The sequence below is a fragment of the Procambarus clarkii genome, chromosome 32 (assembly GCF_040958095.1).
Source record: "Procambarus clarkii isolate CNS0578487 chromosome 32, FALCON_Pclarkii_2.0, whole genome shotgun sequence".
Lineage (NCBI taxonomy): Eukaryota > Metazoa > Arthropoda > Malacostraca > Decapoda > Cambaridae > Procambarus > Procambarus clarkii.
In genome coordinates, this window is record NC_091181.1 from 33,000,998 (window position 1) to 33,025,255 (window position 24,258).

Genomic DNA, 24,258 nt, shown 5'->3' on the forward strand with positions numbered 1-24,258 from the left:
CCCATCTCCCACCAAAGACGTGTGTTGCTCTCCCACGGGCGGCAGCTGCTGGATAGGCTCGACATCACACCAGGGAACAGTGGGGAATACATAGATCTAAGTGCATGGGGAATACATGGGGTATAATTTGCTTGTGCACCGTCACGGCAGGCAGAAGGAAACAGGAGCCACCCCCCCACACCTACCTGTGGGCAGTGCACATGAGCCCCCCCTCAACCAAGTCAAGACAGCAGCACCCTTTAAGGGAGGAACATTTTAAAAAATATAGCTATTAAAAAAAAAGGGGGAAAGAAGTAGCAATTTACATTTTTTATTATATGCATTTATATTATATTTTAACATGCTATATGTCATTATATTAAAATTATCACTCTAGAATTTACAAATTGATTTTGCAAAGATATAATGATGCATTTTTGACCAATTCAAAACTTTTTCGGGAAAGTTCAACTAATTTCTATAACCTAATAAATCCACAAGCTGTGAAGAAAACTTTTTCTTAAAAATCTTGGTCTTAGTTATATTGTAAGGTAGATTGCAAAATATGGCTATTAACAATGTTTATTATCTACAGTTCTTTATTACAGGAGCACGAAGCTCTTTATACAACATTATCGTACAGCTTAATCAATTTTTAGAAAGGAAGCTTAAAGTGATAATTCACTGCTTTAAGCACAATTTTCCTGCAACTCAAAATACAACAAGGCACTCTAAAAGCTGCAGGAAATTAAGGACCCTTCACCTTGTCTTTACCCTCACTTACCAACCTCACTTTAAATGAGAATTTAAGGCAAGTGTATGTACACATATATATACAAATTTATTATGTAAAAAAAAAAACAATTACAATTTTTGATTAAATGCAGTTAGACATGACCCAACAAAGCAGTGATTATATCTGCAATGATAAGTTCAAACTCTTCAGGTCTACAGACAAGACCAGAACATCCTTCCAGTGGTTTCACCAGTTTGGCCAAAACATTCTGAAAGTTCTTGTACAAGAATCCTCAACATGCTGCACCCTGCTCTTAATACCACTAACAAACTCTTATGAAGCACTCAATTTGTACTAAATTTTTTTTATAACTGAATATTACCACTTTGATATACAAAACACAGTAGCCATGGGTTGTGCTTAACAGTGGAGATTAGCAGTCACACTAGTTACTCTCATTTAACTTCTTTAATAAAATTTTCAGTCAAAAGCCAGCTAAATTATTTACAATAATTACATGCCAGTCATTTTAAGGACAAATTATTGCACAAACATTTTATTAAAAAATAATTCAGTTTTAGCACCAGAGAAACAGAGACCTTCAACCACAATGCCTGAAAGTCGGTACCAATGACTTACATGGTTAAGGAGGAAAGTATTTGAAAGTGTTTTGCATAAAGAAAACATTTATAATGCAAAACTAAACAATTTAGAAATTTAATAATATATTTAAATGTGTGAAAACTGCGAACTTCTAACAACCCGTGTAGACCAAATATAAAAAGCTATCCTCAACAAAAGTAACAATGGGTTTAATGACAAAATGGTTGTATAAAAGAATGAAAACATATCTGAGTTTCATAAATATTGCATGATGTTGAACAGGCAATGTAGGCATACCCAAACACCTGTCCAATATCTTGCATATACTGGCTCATACTGTACAGTGGAATGTCACCCATTTCTATCATCTCGACCAAACAAGACCATAAAGTACCAATACTACTATATTACATCAATTGCAGCTAAGTATGTATACAAAACTAGGCTTCATACAAAATAAAAACTTAATATATGAACTACAACATTTGACTACGTTTGACGTGAACCGTCTGTTCTGCTGTGAATTCAATCACAGCCTACCTCCACACACTAAGGAACTGTCATGAGGCATTGGTACGTTGCATGAAGCAGCTGTGTGTACAAGAGGTCATTGTTTTTGAGCTAGTTAATTCAACCAAATTGTGCTTTTGCAGCCCTCTTTTTCAACAGTAAAATTATGCATAATTCAAAGAGTGAATAATAACTTGATAAACAAATTTATTACATTTAATTTTCACCTGCTTGCCGCTTCTTCCTCCTCTTCGCTTTTTACATCAACTTCCTCATTTGCCTTCACACTTTCATCTTCTTCACTTCTGGCATCACTTTCTTCACTCTTTGTCTCCCTCTCCTCACATTTCTTCTCATCCTTTGTTGCACATTTCTCACTCTTTGTGTCACTCTCTTCACTTTTTGTATCACTCTCTTCACATTTTCCATCACTTTCCCCATTTTTGTCATTTCCACATAGAGTTTCAGTCGTATTTTTTTCTTTCAATGCTTTTGCTTGACCCTTCTCCAACTCTGCACGTACACGCTCAATTTCTTCAGGAGTGATCTGAACATAGAGAATACCATTGATGATATTGAGAAGTTCTAACACACTGCTCATGGAGGGTGGTTGAATCTGAATTGGTGGGAGACCAAGAGTACTGCGACCATTAAATGCTTCACTAATTTTTTTTGCCATGACAACTGCCTGCTGAGTCAGGTGACGCAAACACTCGTCCGCTTCTTTTGTCTTCTCGTGCTCTGGTCCAAGTTCAGTCTTGTATATGGTGAAAGTCTCCTTTTCATTTTTTAGAGCACCTCTGAAATCGCCCATGCAACTTTGTGTCCGTGCAACAAGGTGGTAACCGAGAGCAACTTTTAAACTTCTTTCACCGTAAAATTTGATAGAGAGTTCCAGAGACTTTTCCAAGAACTGGAGAGAGAGATTATATTGGCCTACAGCATGGAGAATCAAGCCAATATTAGAATCAATCAATGCCATTTCTGGGTGAACTTCACCGTGGATTAACAAGAGCAGATAGCGAGCGCGGTACAACAGTTTTAGAGCTACACTCACCTGTTGGTTGGCAAAGCAATACAGTGCCAGATGGGAATATTCTGTGATGGTGTATGGATGATCTATGCCATTCACCCTCTCACTCATAAGTACTGCTTTCTGTTGGAAAGACATGGCCTCCACATATTCACCCATGATATAATTTAAGCGAGCTAACATACGAAGGCACTGTGCTATTTCTGGATGCATAGCTCCATACACGTTATTTAAGAGGTTCAAAGCTTCATTGATGAGGTCATAACCATCTTTCAAGAATCCTTGTTGTGTCTTGCTCTGACCAGCTGTATACAAGTTGAAAGCATCAGTAGCTCGGGGATTGATATGCTTTACAATTGGAAATAAGTTTACAATGTCTTGCTCATGGAAACTTTCTTGAGATTTGGTGTCAAAGTTGTAATCACGAAGTAGTATTTGAACACCTGATTTCATACAAAAAGTTCTCATAAGAGCAATTTTCTGAAGTCCGTACTTCTGAATCGTGCTATCTACTGTGTCAGTTTCCAAGGTCCAATCATAATATTCTTTCAGTTCCAATTTAATGCGAGTCCAGAGGGATTTTGGTGAATACGCTGCCCATTGTGAGGTGCTGTTGTTATTAAATGGGTGTTTCTTTCTTTTCTTCTTTGAGAGAAGCTCATCATTTTTGTTAGATGCGTGTGGACTGATACAAGATGAGAGATAACAATTAAGAAAGTGGGCAACAGCAGATGATAAACAAATAGTTTCAACACACTGAAGGTAATTTGTAAAAATATGTTTGACAGACCGCGCAATGAGTTCCCCTACAGCAATGGTATATACATAATCCAACCCAGGAACTTTGGCCAGGAGATCAGCAACTTTCCCCAAGTATCGGATGTTTACACCTCGTGTATGTAGGGCCTCACATAAAGTAGTGCCATCAGTAGGAGCCGAAGTATGGTCCTTTAGATCATGGACGAGGCTGGGCAACTGCACACTCACTAAAAATCCTGCAGCATCGCATATCAATTGTCTTTCTTTCTTCAGCATTTCACCTTGAGGATCAACATGCAAAATCCCTGGAGAAAAAGCATCCAAATTAAATTTCACTTCAAAGTCAGCCTCTTTCAAGGATCCTACAGCTGCAGCAGCTTTTTTAATAATATCCTTTGTATTTTCCTCTACCTGTTTCTCGGCAGCAATGCTCTCTGTCACATTCTCAACGATTTTCTTTGCTTCCTCAGCCTCTATGTCTTTGTTATCTTTACCTTTATCATTTTCTTCTTTTTCCTTCTCTTTTTCATTTTCTTCCTTTTCTTTAACTGCAGCAAGTCTGTTGGCCTCTTTCTTCTTATTACTAAGTTGCTGAAGGTGAAGTGCAGCAAACTTCAGGAACATCACATAGCGATTATCCACAAAGGCATCAACTAATTCCTGCCTCAGGGTAGCTAACTTGTGCTTGTGAGCAATAGGGAAACCCATTTCTCGTGAAGCTGCACTTAAATTAATATCATCCGAAACCAAGAAATTAACGTCTGGAGGGAACGTGCGTAAAAGGTCAAGGATGTAGTGACGACTATCATTGCCAATGATTCCCTTGCATTCTACCGATGAGCACAGCTCAATCTCTTCACCCTTTTCATTCAGAACTTTATGTGGAAGTATCTTCAACTGCTGACCAGCTTTCTGCAGCAAGTCCATATACTTTGGATGAGTAACTACAGTTTTGCCAAAATCAATCGAGCCATAAACAACAGACTGTTCTTGTTCACGCTCAAGAATGCCAGGGATGATGGACTGAGCAGTTACACGATATCCACGGTAATCTACAACAACCGTCCCCAAGGTGTACAGGCCTTCTAAATCGGCTGCACTATAGACACGCACACCTTGCAAATCATTGCGTGGTGCCACATGAGCTGCTGCATCTCCACCCACTTCTTTATAGTGATCTCTAACATCAAAACCAAGACTGAAAAAAATATTGTTCCATATATACATCTGCATCTTGGGATCTTCCCCTGGATTAATGGCCATCACATTGCCATCGATAACAGCCATGGCACCTCTTGTTGCTGCTGCAACGAAGTCGCTGTGTACCTTGAAGATGGCCCGTTCCCTCAACAGACGCTCTGGTAGTGTGCGACGAGCAAGTTCCCTGGTTGTCTGCAGCTCTTCGTTCCAATCTCTTGTCTGACCAGGGATGTGCTCCTCATAACCCAACTTGCTACTGAAAGCATCTTCTGCCCGAAGAGCATCAATACCATGATCCAAGGAAGGAGATACCCATGAATATACTTGGTAAGAGGTAGGCACTCTCTCAAAGGGATGTCTGGATGTTCGCTTTTTTTGCAAGTTTGAAAAATTGCGCTTAAAAGCATTAGACAACAAGCTGAGAAGATCAATGAGCGAGTGGCACAGATAGCAAGGGTTTGCTGGTTTGGGGTTGAACTCCTCCTCTGTTATTCTGAAACATACATGGAAAAGGTACAGTATAGTTATGGCTTAATAAAAATTAGAGAAAATTCCAATCAGTAAATAAAAAACTAAGCAATACCCAAAATGAGTGCATACCAACAGAAAAATTCTTAGGTCTATAGAGAAAAAACTACAAAAAAGTATAAAAACTGTAAACATTCACTACAATCCCAGCATTGAATGTAATGAAATGCCTCTTTCTGGCGAGTCCAAGGTTGTTGGGTCCTTGTTGCTAGCCACTCATAGTTCCACATCTATTAAATCACACCAAGCCCTTATGAGTCATTAACTACCTATTGGAGATCAAATGCTTAAATGTGCCTCTCAAAAAGGTGCAGAAAGCAGGTATTAGATCACTCTGAGGAAATAGCCACCAGAAAGGTAAGAAAGATAAAACTGACAGGAAGGAATAAACAAAGGAGAGAATGAGACCCCAGTAGTTACATAGCTTCACTTCCCCACCACCTGGTGGTGGCCTGGTTGACGACCGGGCCGCGGGGACGCTGAGCCCCGGAAACACCTCAAGGTAACCTCAAGGTAAGGTAACCACCAGTTCCCCCAGTAGTTTCAAAGCATTATATGACAGTGCTGGGAAGACTGGGACACCACCAGCACAGCTCTCATCCTGTAATGCTGGCCCTGAGCCAGGCTCTTGAGTTTATGTGAATATATTTTGTAAATATTTACCTGTATTCCAATGTTTCTGATTAGTATTTTCTGTTTTTCTACATTAATATAATTCAATAGTGTGTGTGTCTTGAGAAATTTATATAATAAAATCTGCAGAACATCGAAATGCCCAAATATATTTGGGCATTCACTATCATGCTTACTACATTATTGGCTTAGAACAAAATATTCAATTTTTGGTGTTATTATACTATACACACACTTTATATATACCTACATACATTTTCTTCCACAATTACAAACCACTAAGCCACAAAGGTGGGTGTGATAATGAAATCCAAAGGAAGCATAATGTCCCCACACACTACCAGCAGACTATGAAAAATGTCACGATATACTATGCACGTCCCTAATTTTAGGCACAGCGCCATCCTGATAACAGTTTGTAATTTGATAAATTTATATAATAAAATAGAGACTGATCATGGTTTATTGAAGAGGGGAAAAAAAAAAAAAGTTGAACACTAATTACAGTTACAAAATTAATTTGATAGGAATAATAACATTGCTAACCATTGTTGGCATTTTAATAATAGTAGAGTGAAGGTGATGGAAAGACCCAGTTTATAATGCTTGGCAGAACATTGCATACAGTACCTTGAGAAAGGATGTAAGTTACATATGAAAATTTTGGTTTTTAATACATTTACACACACTGTATATATTGGATCTTTCCTTCACCTTCACTCAAGCACTACAGCATTGTAGCAAGTTATTTCAATAGTAGAATTGTACGTAACTGCTAAAATATTACAGATGCTTAATAGAAGGAAGTAATTAGAGATTCTAAAGACACGCTAAAGGGCAGTAAATAGTTATTTAAAGTAGATCTGATTAACTATAAAACTATTCTTAATGAAGCTAAATTAATCTCATTAATTCATACAAGCACAGACCTTGTGGTGTTCAGAGCAGGGATACCATTTCCACAGAGCCCTGCCTACAGTTCCCAGAAACCAAGACAATTGAGCAGTCATCTGAAACTGCAGCATCCCTTGGCAAGTCCCTGGGTAGCGTAATCATAACGACGTCTAGTGATAGATACCAGACATATAAATGCAACCTCCTACAATCTTGTTCTGAACAGTTTAAAGCACCTTGAGAAAGTATGTAGTCTGCATCAGAAAATTTGGTTTTAATACACTTGTACTGGGTCTTTCCAGTACAAGTGTACCACTATACACTTCATTTGAAGAAATACTACTACATGTGGCAGAAGAAAAATCAAAATCAAAATTACACTTACTGATTTAGGTAAAATCCCCATGTGGAACCAGTAATGTGAAAATGTTTTCCTTCTAATGTTACCACATACAGGTAAAGGAGATCACCATGCAGTTTACGAGGGCCAGGAGGAGGGTTCCACCCACTCATTGTAAGTACCTGCAAAATGGACCGGATTATAAACAAAACAGTGTGATAAAAGCGAGTGCTATTCACAAATGCATTAGTGAGACTCCAAAAATATTTTTCTAAAACCAGATAAAGCTCCAAAATAACCCAGGCACAAGAAAAAGATGCTCAACTAGTCTTAAATCACTCTTTTTCAGATATCTTTTTTTACCATATAATTATTCTTAGTGCCAGAGCCATTGCCACTCAGTCTCAGACGTAACCAAGGAACCAATCTCAGAGTAGAAAGGGAATGTCCAGTATGGCCAGTCATCCTATCCTGAAAACCTTTTGGCTCATGGTTAACATTGTTTATCAAACCAATTTCTTTATTAGGAACAGAGGATAGTCCACAGGTAAACTCCTGTGGACCTCTGAACTATATGTTGCCTCTCCCACTCAGTGATGAATAACTTGTACATGCATACTCTTCTTTACCTTCAGGCACTGTGGAGTTTTCTGTTCCTTAGCAAAAGGTTGCAGAGGGGTGAGGGGATGATCTTTGCAGCCTGGCAAGATATATTTTGGCGGCGTACAGTCCACCGATTCTACTGGAGTTTTCTTTTTTTCTGAAAAGACAGACATCTAGAATTAACTGAAAAGTTTAAATACTTCAGATACATGACTGACAAAAGGAATATGTGGTGGCAAAACTAAAATGTAGTAGCTAGGTTAGGAAAGAGGTTGGAGCATTGGAAGCCTTGGTAAGAAGAAAAATCCTAGCCTTGGCAAGCCAGGATTATACACTGACCAATCACTAATTTAGCCCTCACATACCCAAATCACCAGGAAACTATCAAATTCATTACAAAGTTATACTCTTTTGGTTAAACATTATCCCCTTTGTCCTTTATGTACTGTACTATAATTTATAACAGACTCACCCAAAATATCTCCCTGAGTGACAGCATTAAGAAAAGCTAAAGAGGCACAGTCGACACCATTGTAGGCATCTATGGGATCCAAAGACTTCAGTAAATCTCGTACATGACGAACGTGAATTCTGGCCTCTCTTACTGTGTAAGGATCTTCTTGAACCTTTATCACTGACCCTTCCTGAAATGCAAAGTAATGTTATAAAGCATGAAGTATTACAAAAGAAAACTTTCATCATATCTTTTCTTTAAAAAAATTGAGGTTTCCTTATGTGCACAGTGTAACCTCGATTCAGTTAACTATATGGGACCAACTCTTATTCATTTGAGTGAGGGATTCGTTGCAACTAGAAAATGCCTTCAGGGGTCATCTGTGAGACATTTACAAAATGTACAAGAAATATACATTGTTTCTTCTACTGTTGCTTCCTTCTACAAATATTAAAAAAAAATGATTAGAACTAGATTCAGAATTGCCACTCGTACATTAATATTTCCCATACTCTATGGGCAAATTTCATCTAACCAAATTTTAATGTCAATCATATTATGGGCAACTTTCCCACAGGTCTGTGAATTCAGGCCATGCTTCCTAAGCAAACCTGAGCATCTTCACATTTTGGCAAAGCACAAATCAAATGTGCATGTGGTAAAGTGGGCGAGTAAATCCAGCCTGAAAATTGCAAGTTGCAACCAGGGATTCACTGAAATGAGGTTGCACTGCACTGTACTTTACATCATGCCAGATATATACTTCCCTTAAATAACCCTTTAATGCACCCAAATGTATACAACGATTCAATACTATAAGCACTTGGTTTACAGTACCATAATGAATCAATATAATGCATGTAAATGCTATACTGAACTGTATACAGAGCAAACACTTCCTTAATTTAAAGTAGCTTATCTACTGCAGATGATGAGTCACAATAATGTGGCTGAAGATATGATGACCAAACTACACATCAGAAGATAAAGATATGAGTATTATGTTCGTATTGGAACGCTATCAAGGCAGGTGTGTGTGACGACTTTACCATTATCAAGACATCACACACGACCTAATATTGGCCAAGAACAGACCGAAACATCATTTCTCCATCTTCTGATGTGTGGTTTGGTAATCACAGCTTATCTTCTGCTGGATATCTTGAGGTTATCTTGAGATGATTTCGGGGCTTAGCGTCCCCGCGGCCTGATCCTGGACCAGGCCTCCTTTTTTTGTTACACATCCCCAGGAAGCAGCCCGTAGCAGCTTTCTAACTCCCAGGTGCCCATTTACTGCTAGGTGAACAGGGCCATCAGGCTGAAAGAAACTCTTCCCATTTGTTTCTGCCTCCACTGGGGATCGAACCCGGAACATTTGATGTGCTTCTTAAGATACGGGCACCATACTACCACTGCACATTCCAATTTTGGTCTAACTAAAGTCATAAACAATTTCTTTAGTATTTCGCCATCCATATATTTAAAAGCAATTCTGAAGTTAGAAAGTGTAACATAGGCTCCTTGCACAATGTTCTTTATGTGATCCTTAAGTGATAGTTTTCTATCTAAAAACACCCCTAGATCTCTTTCTTTATCACAAGTCTTTAAAGATTTCTCACAATTTATAGGTTGTGTGGGGCCTATGTTCTCCTATTCCACATTCCATAACATGGCATTTATGCACATTAAATTCCATATGCCAAGTGATGCTCCATATACTTATTTTGTCCAGGTCTTCTTTAAGGGCATGACAAGCATCTAAGTTTCTTATCTTCCCTATTATCTTAGCATCATCAGCAAACATGTTCATATAATTCTGTATTCCATCTGGTAGATCGTTTATATAGAAATAAACATTACTGGTGCAAGAACTGAACCCTGTGGTACTCCACTTGTGACATTTCTCCAGTCCGATACATTGCCTCCGATTACTGCCCTCCTTTTTCTATCAAAAAATGTTTCATCCATGTTAGAAGCTCACCTCTCACCCCCTCAATATTTTCCAGTTTCCAGAACAACCTCTTACGTGAAACTCTGTCGAAAGCCGTTTTTAGGTCTAGATAGATGCAGTCAACCCAATCATCTCTTTCCTGTAAAATCTCTGTGGCTCGATCATAGAAATTGAGTAAATTCATTACACAGGATCTTCCAGATCGAAAACCATACTGACTGTCTAATATTATATAGTTTTCTCTAGGTGTTCTACCCATTTAGTTTTAATTATTTTTCCCATAGTTTGACTATAACACTTGTCAATGTCATAGGGCTATAATTGAGGGGGCCTGCTGCCACTTTTGTAGATTGGAACTATGTTAGCCTTTTTCCCTCACATCTGCTACAACTTCTGTACACAGGGATGCCTGAAAAATCAGTTGAAATGGAATGCTGAGCTCAGGTGTACATTCTCTCAGAACCCATGGTGAAACTCCATCTGGGCCAACTGCTTTGTTCTTACTTGAGCATTTTTCACTTCGTCTCTTGATACTTCTGTGTGTCTGAGTGTAGCTGGAGGAATGCAGGCAGTAACAAACTGCCACCACTGGACAACAAATGATGCAGCCCTAGCCAAAGCAACCATCAATAACAAAGAAAAGACAAAAACTGGAGAAAGACAACAGACACAGAAATAAGCAAAATGATCGCCAAGATGATTGTCCGTCAACTGTATCACTCGAGCTTAGCTGACTTTCTGGATGCTTTCCCAGTGAAATGGCAGAACGCCATTTGCTCACTGCACCTCCATGAGGAAACCAGGCTCTGACTCTGGTCTCCGGTAGGTCAAGCTGAACTCTAGCAACTGATGTTCTATGCTGGTTATTTGCATGCTGCTTTGGCTGGTTTCCTTGACATTTCAGTAGCTTCCCTGTTCCCTTCTTGTTCATGTGGTTGGAAGAGTTTGGTTTAGGTGGCTTGCGAATGAAGAGACAGGCTGACTAGAGTTCTGGAGGACTTGGATGAGCACACCACTAGTGTTTATCTCTGGGGTACTTATTAATTTCTTTAAGCAAATGCTTGCTTTGTTGTACAGTACTTGTGATATCTTGTGAGACTTTTTTGTTTTGGATTGATCTATGATCTTTAAAGTCCCCTCCTCTCACAGAAAGTCAGATTCTGGTTCTGACTAGAAATAAGGTGTACATTCTTCCCTATTACATCTGGGTCTGTTCCCCCAGAACAGTAGGGTCACCTTCCCTATTACAGGTGGGTTTGAGGAATAGTGCATCTTCCAAAAGCATGACTGTACCAGCACTACACTTGGGGAGCTATCAAGAGACGACCAGAAAAGGGAGTTTTATTACATTTAACATATACATTAGATATACAGTATGACATTTAAGCCAATATATAACCCAACACAAAATAAAGCAAAATTATGGAAAATCAATCATTTCAATGGCTTGCGAGCATTAGAGATGCTAATGAAAGCGTGTGATTACCCAGTGTAAGATTTGAACACAATGCACATGCAACAATCCAAATTTAAGCCTACATTAAAAAAATCTATGAATATTTTATGCAATGATGGTACCAATAGACATTTCATATGGAAAGCTGTCAAAACATTATAAACATGCATTACAGTATTTAACAGTTATGATGTATAATTGTGATACACTACGTCATTTAAGCTATTTACCTTAAGACCCTCAACATTTTTTAGCTCAGCAAAGTTATCCAGAGTTTGGCCATTTAAATGCAGTGAGAAGCAGGTGCGGTGGCAGGTATCCTCACGATCCATCAGGAGCTGGTGGATCTCGTACACCAGTTCCATGCTGCTCACCTGTTTAATAAATTAAACAAGTCAATTCAGCATCATGATATTGCTAAACTATTTTAAGCACAACAGTCACTTTTTAGATACAGTGAAGTCCACTTGTGTAAGAATGCCTTCCATTGCAAAAGAATTATAGTAAAAATGTTACAGAAATCACAGACTGGCAAACTCGCACAAGTTTTACCTACCTGGATTTCAAATTGATCTCCAGTAGGGGGCCGAATCTTGACTGTAAACCCATATTCTTGTGATAAAGAGCCATCCTTTTCTTCCTTGTTTTTGTCATCCTTTTCTTTATCATCTTGAACCTTATCATCATCATCCTCATCATCATCACACTTTGCTACAATTTTACAATCAGTGTTTCCCCCTGACTTTTCTTGTGTCTCTGTCTCTGCCTTTTCAAAGCCATCCCCAGCTTCACAATCATTAACCTTTGCTGAAAGAAGAAAAGCACTAGCTAATACCCAATTTTTTTTTTAATTTACAGTACATATCTTTTGATATAAAATACTGTATGATGAATATAGAAAGATAATACATAGAAAGAATAAATAATACATATGCCCTGATGTGAAAACTTGTAACTTATTAAATTCCTAGCGTCCCTGGTTCCTGTGTGAGGGATCTCTTGCATACAGAGAACACAGTAATATAAATACTTAGGTTGGTGTAAATCTACGATCCCGACATTGCCAGTCGCTTCCTCTACCACTAAGCCACCACTGACTTTTACAGTTAGAAAACCAAGTTTTTTTCCTGCGTGTTTCTGAAGTTGGGATGTAAGGTGTAGGATCACTTTGCTCTTCCACCCGAGTGCTTGTGGGTTATACGTAAACACTTTAACTGGCGTCAGTAGGGGGGCCTCCAAACTTCCTGTGATTTCGGTAGCACTCCGGTTGTATGTCTTTTACAAGTAACGGTGGTTTAGTGGTAGAGTATGTGGCTTGGCAATGCCAGGGTTGTAGGTTCTCACCCACCTATAATTCCAGTGGATTTTTGCATATATATCACGTTAATGTGATTTCTGTGTTTTATAAATACTTGCATACTTTGCCACCCTTCCTGTACATGCATATTAAAATATGGTGTATACTGGCAGCAAGTTTTCATTTAGACATATTTCATTGAATATGATTGCATATTCTATGTTGATTATTTTCCTGTTTAGGGCTTTATCAAATAATATCCCTTGAACAATTATGACATTACAAATCCTCTTCCAATTAAACAAAGATGCAAGAGCATCTTACTGTTTAGTCAAAGGGATAGAAGCCCTAAACAAGAAAATAATCAACACGGAATATGCAGCCATATCCAGTGAAACCTGTCTAAATTTAAAAATGGATAGGTATACTGTAATATGGATGGGACAGGTGTGGGGCACACCGCCACTACCCACCAAACAGGTGTGGGGTGCACCCTTTAACCCCACCTATTGGGTGGGTGTGGAGGGGTACAAAAGACATTGGTAGCCAAGGCTATATCGACCATTTGGTCACCATTTGGTCCGGGAGACATCTCCCGTCACGCAGGGTGCAGTTGCGCCTCCACAGATCTCCAGTATCATCTTTTGATACTGGTAATGGCTCAAAAGGGCCACCACTTACGGGCTATTCATGCCCGTGCCACCTCTTGGGTGGCTTAATCTTCATCATCATCAAGGCTATATCCCTAACGTCTTGACGGCACTTGGTGGTAAGCTTGGGCATAGTTATTTCATTGAATCACCTCACTTTATGGGGCCACGTGAGCAACACAAATGCGAACAAGCTTGAATGGTCCCCAAGCAAATATACAACTAAGAACGCCACACAATACATATTATATAAATTATATATATATATATATATATATATATATATATATATATATATATATATATATATATATATATATATATATATATATATATATATATATATATATATATATATATATATATATATATATATATATATTAATAATATACATTATACTGTATGGTATAATGTATATATTATACATTACTGTTTATGTAAACGATCTCCCAGAGGGATCTCCCACAGGGAATTGACCCTGTCTTCCCAATGTTTGCTGATGATGCACAAATTATAAGGACGATTAAAACAGGAAGATAGCAAGAGGCTATAAGATGACCTAAACAAACTGAAGAAATGGTCCAACAAATGCCTACTAAAGTTCAACTCAAGTAAATGTAAAGGCAGAGAAGGATCTAGGAGTTGATATTACACCGAACCTGTCTCCTGAAGCCCACATCAATATATGGGCTTCAAGAGATGGGAGATTATTACAAAATAATGTAATGATCTTCATACATATGTGTTATATACTGTAAATACATTAAGATATCATGGGAAGTGAACATGTCTATGCTGGTGATTAAGTGGAACAGTCTTGGAAAAACCACTAACACGCATATTTAGAATGCCAATCAGAGTGTTTGAGGCAGCGGTCTTATACCTGATTTACGAGAACAGGAAGCCGGCAACTTCCTGTCCGCCGGCTTAAATAATACTGAAGTAGTACTATAAATTTAAGTATTAAATATAAATTATTTTTAATATATCATAATACTTAAATACTCATTTAAGTATTCATAATACTTAAATATTCATTTAAGTATTATAATAACAGACTGTGCAGTGTTGGGAGTATAGAGTCAAGGTGCGCGTGCGAGCGGACATATTAGGCAGCTAATTTTAACTACTGCTGAGAGAGAATAAAGCCACCGTGGGCGTGTAGTGTGTAAGGCTCGGAGTGCCACCCCCACCCCAGCGTCCCACCAAACTACTATAGTTTGCTTGCTCATGAACCGACAAACACACACTCTATTTCCCATGACTTGACCAGCGCCATCACTATCTACACACAACCGCCGCTCTCGTCTCTTAATTAAAACCACTATTTCACTCTATAATATAAAGTCAAAGATTTGTTGCGCCTCATCGTGTAGCACATGTCAGAGCTCCGCGCCAAGTCAGCCATAGGGTTAAGGTTCGCGTCGTATAATTAACTCACAAATAAACATCGTCCGACTGGCTATTTGATCAGCATATTTGAGTACTAAAAGAAAACTCATCCTCCTGTTTAATTAGTACGTTTTGTAACTATGTGGACCATCGTACATATGATGTACCTTGAGGCTACCTTGAGGTGCTTCCGGGGCTTAGTGTCCCCGCGGCCCGGTCGTCGACCAGGCCTCCTGGTTGCTGGACTGATCAACCAGGCTGTTAGACGCGGCTGCTCGCAGCCTGACGTATGAGTCACAGCCTGGTTGATCTGGTTGACAATTACATATTGTCTATGTAATAGACAATAAGATGGTAGTTTGGCAGTATTCACTTATAGTCCGGAAAAAATTAAATTTAAAAAAAGTTAAATATTTCTAGGCCCAGAATAGCAGATTTATGTACTATATTAGTCCTAGTTCATTCTACTCAAATTAAAGTCACCTATTGTATACAGCATCTATCTGCCAATATATGTCTTTCCTCTGTTCTGTCGAGATTTGGTGGCCAATGTACAACTATTATTAGGCTATAATTATTTTCCATTTATTTCTATCCAAACAGTTTGTGGTACTTTTAATTCCCCCTTTTGATACTACATTTTAAATTTTCTCCGACATAATACTATTCTCCCCCCACCCCCCTTATCTGACGTTAATTTGAATACCTTAATTTGATTTTCAGCCATAGTTCCGTCTTCTACATTCATTTAGTTCCGTCTTCTACATTCATCTAAGTTTCGGTTAATGCAATATACTGTAGTTTGTGCACACAAGAGCACTTAAATCGTCTATTTTGTTTTAATTACTTCTATGAGTAGTACGTGTTATGTATTAGTTGTGTTGGGTAGTTACCCTGACTTATGTCGACCCATGATATTCTTTAGTCAAACTTTTTACATTCCCCCTCACTGCTTTTCTGTCCACTTGTGTGTCTTATCCTCCACATGTCCTGAGTTACCTTCTCATTGTTCACACCCAGACCCCTAGGGCCAGATTCATGAAGCGGTTTACGCAAGTACTTACGAACGTGTACATCTTTCTCCAATCTTTGACGGCTTTGGTTACATTCATTAAACAGTTTACAAGCTCAGTAGACGTTCTACCGAGTAGGTGCATTATTTTTCTAGCAGCTTATAACAAACTCATTTGCGAATATGTGTATGTACTCAAATTCAGCATTTGCGTAAACTTGAAATATATATTCGACAGTCATTCTGCCGGCAAGTCCTAATCAGGAAGATCACTTTTCCGATGACGAGCCTTATCGGCACAGTAACCTTTTAGACTTAACATCTGAACGTTGTGATAAAGCACTTAAGGATAGCCTAAAAGTTGACAGCGTAACATGTAATTATCAAACGAAGCGCCAAGCTGGGATGACTAGTAGCATCGGCAGGTTAATAAATCCTCCTGGAAAGCGCCAAGCCATTACGGCTATATAGCACTTGGAAGGGATCAGGATAAGGAATTGGGATGAGACGGGGGGGGGGGGGGGGGGGGGGGGGAAGGAATGCTGCCCAACCACTTTGACAGTTGGGGGATTGAACGCCGCCCTGTAGAAAGCGAGACCGTCGTTCTACCTTTCAGCCCAAGTGGCTGGGCAAATCCTCTAGGAAGCTATCTTGCACTATAAACCCCCACGTCGACTCCTCCACGAAAGCTACCTTCAGGCTTGGAGATTTTCCTCGCTATAACCAAAGAACGCCGAATCGCTCTAGCTTTGCATATTTTCTGATTATGGAGAGGCTGGATGACCTTTCTACTATTATTACTCTTCTTTTGAGGATATAAATCTCTTTCCATTAACGATGAATCGTGACCAGGGTTGTCACTTGCATAATAAATACTGTACAAATATTTTCCACATTTACGTTCAGGCATTAAAATAAAGTCTTTTGGAAAGAAAAGTAAAAAGCATCCTGCTAGTCTTAAAATTGGAGCGGACCGCTAAAGCATGCAACTGCTTAGTTCCTTTGGCATCTCTGTGAAGTAAATTCAACTTCAACAGTGTACCAGTTCAATAGAAGGCTTCAAATTGCCGTGGACGTATGTAAAATAGCATAACCCAGCTGCCACGGGCGAAATGAAAATGACAGCGTTTGGGTCCGTCTAGGACCCTTATCAAGTGGTGACGTAGCAAGTATACAAGTCTATATAAGGCAAGAGAGAAAGAGAAAAAAAAGGAAGTTTAAAAGAATGTAAAGATTACAAGAATTTTAACAATGCCATTTTCTGCATGTAAAGCAGTACAGTACTTTGCTATATACCAATTCTAACACATGATGACGTTCGACTTGTTGCATATATTATGACCAGGGGTCTGTCTTTTTGAGGAAAAAAAGAAAAAAATGTAATTTGCATATAACCAAAAAGTATAGGTTTTGGAGCATGAGACAGATAGCCTGCAGGGCTGAGTATGAAGAATGTATAACTTGTAAGTTACTGGTTGGTTTGAAGAGATACAAGTTAGTAAATAAAGTATTAAACAAGCCAGGAGATTATATCATTTATAAACTGTGTTTGGTAAAAAAGTTGTGGAAATTAATAAAATGGTAACTTAGGCAGTTATGGTACGATATTTTGCTCCGACGTTGCCTGAGGCAACGGAGATTCAATTGTAGCTGGCGGCTGAGCTGGGAGATCATTGTGTCACTGCAGAGGGTTTTTTTTTTTAAGTCAGGTTCGTTTCTTTTGAATACCGGTTTTATTACATATTCTCTATTTTAATGTGCAACTCCAGGTGTGCTCTTAAGTTTTTGTTTATATAGTAGGAGTAAACTTGGAGAGGATTTAGTGTACCTGTTGGGGTTACGAAAGTAGACCTAAACTATACTTCCATCATAAGTGTGTGGGCGTGCCCGAGCTTTAGTTTGTAAATCATTATCTCTATCAGGGGAAAGCGCCAAGCCATTACGCCTATATTATCTCTATCAAAGGGAGATATTGGTAGTAGAGTATATGTCAACAGCTGGGAGTTATGTGGAGTTGACATTATGATAATAAATGACTATATTACCCCACTTTATAAATACCGTGTCCAGTATGTAGTGGATGGTTGTATCTCTAGATGGGTGAAATTGTGATAGCTTATCCCTGGTGGCTGGGCCTAGTCTACAGGAGATGGAGGGATTGTTAGACTATACAGTGTAAATATATGGTCAGCCCTATTACACAAATTAGTGGCTGGGTTACTGGTAGATCACCAGATATTATTGTTATATTATACTATTTTCATTAGTCACTATAGCACCCGTAACAGCATAGAATGAAATCTGCAAAAGCAGTCAAGCCTGACTCCAGACCAGGCTTGGGGGTAAAACTCCCAGAACCCTCTCCAGGTATACTCCTGGTAATTTGCTACCAGCACGCTACATTAGTGGTGGAATAACGTCCAGCATAAACACTGAACAGTTCTTGTCGCGTTTCACACTAGTGTTATTTGCTTCATCTGTACCTAGAAACTTTACCAGGATATTGAAACATCATTACATACCCATGAGTAGTCATGATACAAACATTTCCTAGATAAAATAAAAAATACAAATAATATTTGTATGGCAAACCGGCAGGTCATTGAGGGCAGCCTGGTCACAGGGTCTGTTAAAAGCCGACAACATGGCAACCCTAATTGTGACCGTGCTAATACACTTCTCTTGCCCATTATGTTTTTATCCAATTGAGTTGAAGGGCTCGAGCTTCAGCTCTTTGGTCCTGCCTCCCAACATCCAATCAACTTGTGAACAGGATTCCAAGCCTACAGAAATGGTTGTGCAACTTTCCTTTAACTTAATTCGTTCACGTAGCAGTAAATATTTATTTTACGTGAATTTACCCCGAGAGCCACCATCTAGCGGTCTCGACGGGGGGCAGGAAGCAGGTGGCTTGACAAATGAACCCCCCCTATTTTAATGTGCAGGTTAGGGAACGTGTTTCGTGCAATGTTTTTCAGGTAGATGTTAAGTATAGTAATGACTTGACATTTACAGCTTCGACGGGCAGACTGTTCCACGGGTTTGTAACACTGGGTAAAAAAGTATCTCCCGTTTTCTGTCCTACAATGTGACTTATCGAGCTTGAAGCCGTTGACCCCTTGTATTTTACATACGCCCTTTCTGGATAAAGATCCTCCAACTTAGTCAACATAGACTTGACTTAAAATGCTGAATATAAACCCCCACGTCGAATAGCAGCGCACCAGAAATTTGTCCAATTGAATAACCAATTTCTTTTCCTTCAAAAGAAATGTCCGCTTGACTATTCCTAGGGTTTTGGCGGGCTATTCTGTAGATTCCACTTGTTATGCAACTTTCAATGACTGGTGGATTCTGACTTCAAGGTTCTTTTCTTCAATCTGCTGCATGATAGTGTTGTGATGTTCATTCTTACGCCCTACATGCAAGGTTTTGCATTTTTCAATATTAAAAAGAATTGACCAGTCTTCCGACAGTTTGTGGAGTTCATGTAGATATATCTCTTGGTAAGGCATCAATGTCATTTTCGCCTCCTACTTTACTATAAATCTTAGTGTGACCTAGAACGTGTTTCGGAAGTTGTTCTACTCCCCAAGCCCGGCCTGAGGCCAGGCTTTAAATAATGTGTGTACACTATTCTCATCTATAATACTGATGTAATCAACAAAAAATGAGTTGCCCTAAGTTGGAACCTTGCAGTACCCCACTTACCATATTTTTCTAGTCAGATTCATTTAGGACGAAATCATTGCTTTCTTTGTTTTAACCCGTTTTGTCCATTCTAGTACTATACTATTTATTCCATGTACTTGTAATTTCCTTGTCTAGTGTTGTACCTTATCAAAAGTTTTGGAGAAGTCCACATACACTACGTCTGCTGGAAAATACTTTATGAATAGCTGGTTACCGTCTCCAAAAATGTGAGTAAGGATTTATTGTTAACAAAACCAGATTATGTTTATTTTACTATATTGTGCAAATGTAATTCCTCTTCCCTAGGATTCTCTCCATGAACATACAGATATATGAGGTTACATTGATCATTCGATAGTTTCGTGCTGACACAGTTCATCTACCAGTTCCATTACGACTTTGGATTAATTCTATCCACTCGATTAGAATTCAAAAGATTCTTTTGAAGAAAGAATTCCCGAAACCTGGAACTTCAGGAACAAGATGCTGTAGATTTAAAACAAAGCTGTCTAAGAAATGTAAGAAAATTCACTTTCACAGTGGTAGAGAAGGTGGAGGCCAAAACCCTAAGTAGTTTAGAAACGTTTTATGAGTTAGCAACAAAGGACACCACGACCCCTAGCTCTCATTCCGTAACTACACTTAGGTAATTACATTCGCATCTAGGCAAGTGCGCATCCGCGCATGTTTCATCAGAAAATTAAGAAACTACCGACGATTAGGCCCATCTTGTATCATTAAGTTGTGTCGACAACGTTTCGGCCCAGGACTGACAAACGTTGTCGATTCTTCATTTTCTGATGTATGGTTTGCACATCATACGCAGTATTCAGCCCACGTTAGTGACTCATCATCTGCACATGTATACAACACTTGTATTCCCTCTCCCCCCCCCCACCCCCAACCACGCAAGATGGAACTACTCTGATCCTTCCCAGGATGCAACCCCCACATTTGCCTAACTCCCGGTACCTATATACTGCTAGGTTAACAGAAGCATTAGATGAAAGGAAACGTGTCTAAACATTTGTCCCTCCCGGGATCCATAATTGTTAATCGAGAAAAAAGCCAACTGTAATATGAAACCCATTGTAGTGGCCGCGTACATTGTGTGACAAGCTTAAAAACTAGTTCATCTACGTTGCAACTTGCTCGCTGTTGAATGTTGCTTTCAGTCTATGAACCCGTTATGTGCCACTGTAGGATAACCTGTAGTCCACTGGCTGGAAGGTACATGACTAGCTCCGATGTGTGGCTCTGTAAGCTACCTATAAGTTAAACTCTAAATGAACTGGCGATGCATATGCTAGCCTTTATCAGTGATGTAATTTGCTTGTCTAAACGAATATTGAGGTTCAATTCCAACTCTTTCCACCACCGCCTATGACGAATGACGGTACTTTTTGTATTTTGTTTTAGCCCTGGAGAGCTAGTTCATTGACCAGCGTCACTCATCCCGTATATATTAAAACCAATTTTCATTGTAACGGACATAAAATCCAATAATTATTAGTGTAGAACATAACACGTTACAAAACAATTCCAACCCCCTTCTAAATTTTATATTTAGGGCCTCAGATGACACGAACAAAACTCTTAGGAATATAATGTAACCTTGGTCGACAACCCACCTTTCTTCCCAACATGCTAATCCTGATGCACGCAAGCCTCCATTGTTATTGCCTCAAGAGCCTAAGTCCGTTACCCGACTACACCCAACGCCCATTATCTGATAATGTGATCTCCCTCACAGCAAGATGGATTTAAAGATGGCATAACGTTATCATATTCTGTGTCATAGCTGCACTAACCAATTAAACCGAACCTATCATACCAGGTTACATCCAAAAGGTCCCAGGTTCGACTCCCGCAATAGGACGAGTGCTTGGGCAATGTTTTTCCCCACCTGATGCCTCTGTTCATCTAACAGTAAACAAGTACCCGGGAGTTAGGCAATTGTTATAGGTTGCATTCTGGGAAAGGTCAATAATTGGCGTTGGGGCGAAGGGGGGGGGGGGTAAGGACGGGAACTGTCAGGGGGAAAGCGCCAAGCCATTACGACTATATAGCACTTGGAAGGGGGGTCAGGATAAGGATTTGGGATGGGACCGGGTTTATGGTGTCCAACCACTTGGACGGTCGCAGATTGAACGCCGACCTGCATGAAGCGAGACCGTCGCTCAACCGTACAGACTTCCTGGCCCCGACTATGGGACACCGTGAGGTGAACCATATATTGTGCGGTGTGTGTTGTATCACAGTTTGAACTCTTTAGAGAGAGAGGAGGGAGGGGTGAGGACCTTCTTGGATGCCATTGCTTAAAGTACTTAATAGTATGCTGCACACAGAAATAACATCACACGAGACCAGAAAGCATGGCAGGATATGCAGAATCCTCCCCTCACCCCGCTGAAAAGCAGAGATGCAATAGGAATGCCGAGAGAGAACTATTAACATCAAAGGCCCGAGATTGTTTAACACGCTTTACTACACATAAGGGGCATAACTGGCGACCCTCAGTGTTCGAGAGAACTCAATAAACACCTCCGAAGGACACCTGATAAATCAGGCTATGATTCAAATGTCAGGCTGCGAGACGCCACATCAAATAGCCTGGTTGACCAGACCAACCAGAAGGGTTGGTCAGAGACCGGGCCATGGTGACCTTGACCCCCCCCCCCCCTGAATCAACGCACAGCTAGTGATTTCCGGGTTGCTAATAAATTTATCAGGGTAGCAATACCAATATTCTGCATGTACTTCACATCGACTCTCTATTACGAAATTAATATGTGCATACTTGCATCCAAACATCAAAAATATACAATAGGCCTATTGTAATGTTACTAATTGGGGTACTCCTCGTTGCTCCTGTGACGGACGCAGCATCTTTACTATGATATCTTCATTACTGTAACCATCCCAACACAATCTTCTACGCTGTAACCATCTTAACTACACACCTTTCCTACCCTCCATTACCTTTTAAGCCTTCATCCCTGTAATTTTAGTGTGGGGGATAGCCTTATTTAGCAAGTTTAGAAATTAGTATTATTCACCATTACATGCGAAAGTGGGGGGGGGTGTATGGGGCTCAAACTTGACCCGCTTATGACCATCCCCAGACAATGACCAGTCACCCTGTAAAGTTTAGTGAGGCTAGCCTAAGCGTCTTGCCCTAACCTCGAATCAGACACGCACCAATATCAAGATTCTTGCTATACCTATCAAGATTATCTGAAAAGTATTTCATCGTATAACGCTGATTTATAGATCGGCTGTTTCATAGAAATGTATAGAAACTGCAAATACACCAATAGCTGCATGTTGAAAATTCATAATACCACTTCTTTAGTAAGTCTGAATTTGCTGATTCTAGAAAATGTAGTGTTAAATGCAGCTACACTCGCCCCACAAACCAATACCCTGGAAATAACAGGGTCCCGACAAAAAACATATACTGTGCAGCCCTTTAAACCCAGTCTGAGGCGAATAGTCTTAATTCTTTAAGACGTTGGGTTCCATAATTTAATCATTTAATGTGGATTAACAATGTACAGTCAGGGAGCGCCTAAAGTAACATAGATAAAAACAACCCTGGGAGTAGAGGGTCGTGTTGAGCCTGGTAACAGCCGGGGCAAGCTTCAAGGCCCCACTCCCAGGCGGGCCCCACCACCACCATCAGCTGATTTCTCGCTGCTGGTCCTCACCTTACATATACACCTGCTCTACCTACACCTGCTACACACTAGTCACACACCCCTGCCAGTACCGACAAACCCTATAACAGTGAAAGGTATATATATATATATATGTGTAGCGTGGTTGTCGGGTGGAGCGCGACCTTCATTACAGCTGAGAGGGATTTCGTCATTCACAGAATGCGTCGTACTCGCCGGCTTTCGTCTGCTAGAGCAGCGGCAGACTTATTCTCTCCGCCTCTTGCCTCCTGTTGAACACTTACCCGTCGTCTCCTGGCTCTCCCTCACTCCACCTTTCAACTTGCTTTCCTCTACTACGTCTCTGGCAGCTGTACTTTCTTCATTCTCAGTGCCAGGCCCAGATTCAATACCATTTTCCAGGGCCATCGTCTGCTCGCGACACTCTCACGTGGGGGACTGGTGGGAGAGCGCCCGGGGAGCGCCGCAGGGACCTCCCGGACACCGACACCAACCATTCATCTTATATAACATATTTGTCACCTATGTACACCTGCTTAATTATTGTAATGGTGATTCTTAGTAAAATAGGAAAATTCAAAACAACGACGTGGATAAGATTTGAGTGAATGTGTAGAGGAGAAGCGTGTGAGAGAGGGTAGGGAAGTGAATGTGGAAGGGTCCCTTCACAGCACCAGCCTGGTGCGTCGTCTGCTTCAAACATCGCCAGGCTCGCCTGCCGCCAACTATTGTGTACATTTTCAAACTTTTCCTAATTGCTTGTACTTACTTTTCAGATGCTTCTTATTGCTAATAAAAGCCGCCTTATAGGCAGGTTTTATAATAAAGTTTCAATATTTAAAATTCCTTATGGA

General features: G+C 39.8%; 1 protein-coding gene across 1 annotated transcript; it reads right to left on the bottom strand.

The window, feature by feature from the left end:
* Positions 1 to 549: 549 nt before the first annotated feature.
* On the bottom strand, positions 550 to 23,862 carry LOC123759387 (clustered mitochondria protein homolog). Its single transcript, XM_045744365.2, has 7 exons — positions 23,689 to 23,862; positions 12,236 to 12,486; positions 11,910 to 12,053; positions 8,291 to 8,462; positions 7,845 to 7,975; positions 7,261 to 7,397; positions 550 to 5,313 (listed from the first exon to the last, which is right to left on the bottom strand). The coding sequence occupies exons 1-7, from the start codon at positions 23,810 to 23,812 to the stop codon at positions 2,052 to 2,054; spliced, it is 4,221 nt and encodes a 1,406-aa protein (XP_045600321.1). The 5' UTR covers positions 23,813 to 23,862; the 3' UTR covers positions 550 to 2,051.
* Between the last annotated feature and the right edge of the window lie 396 nt (positions 23,863 to 24,258).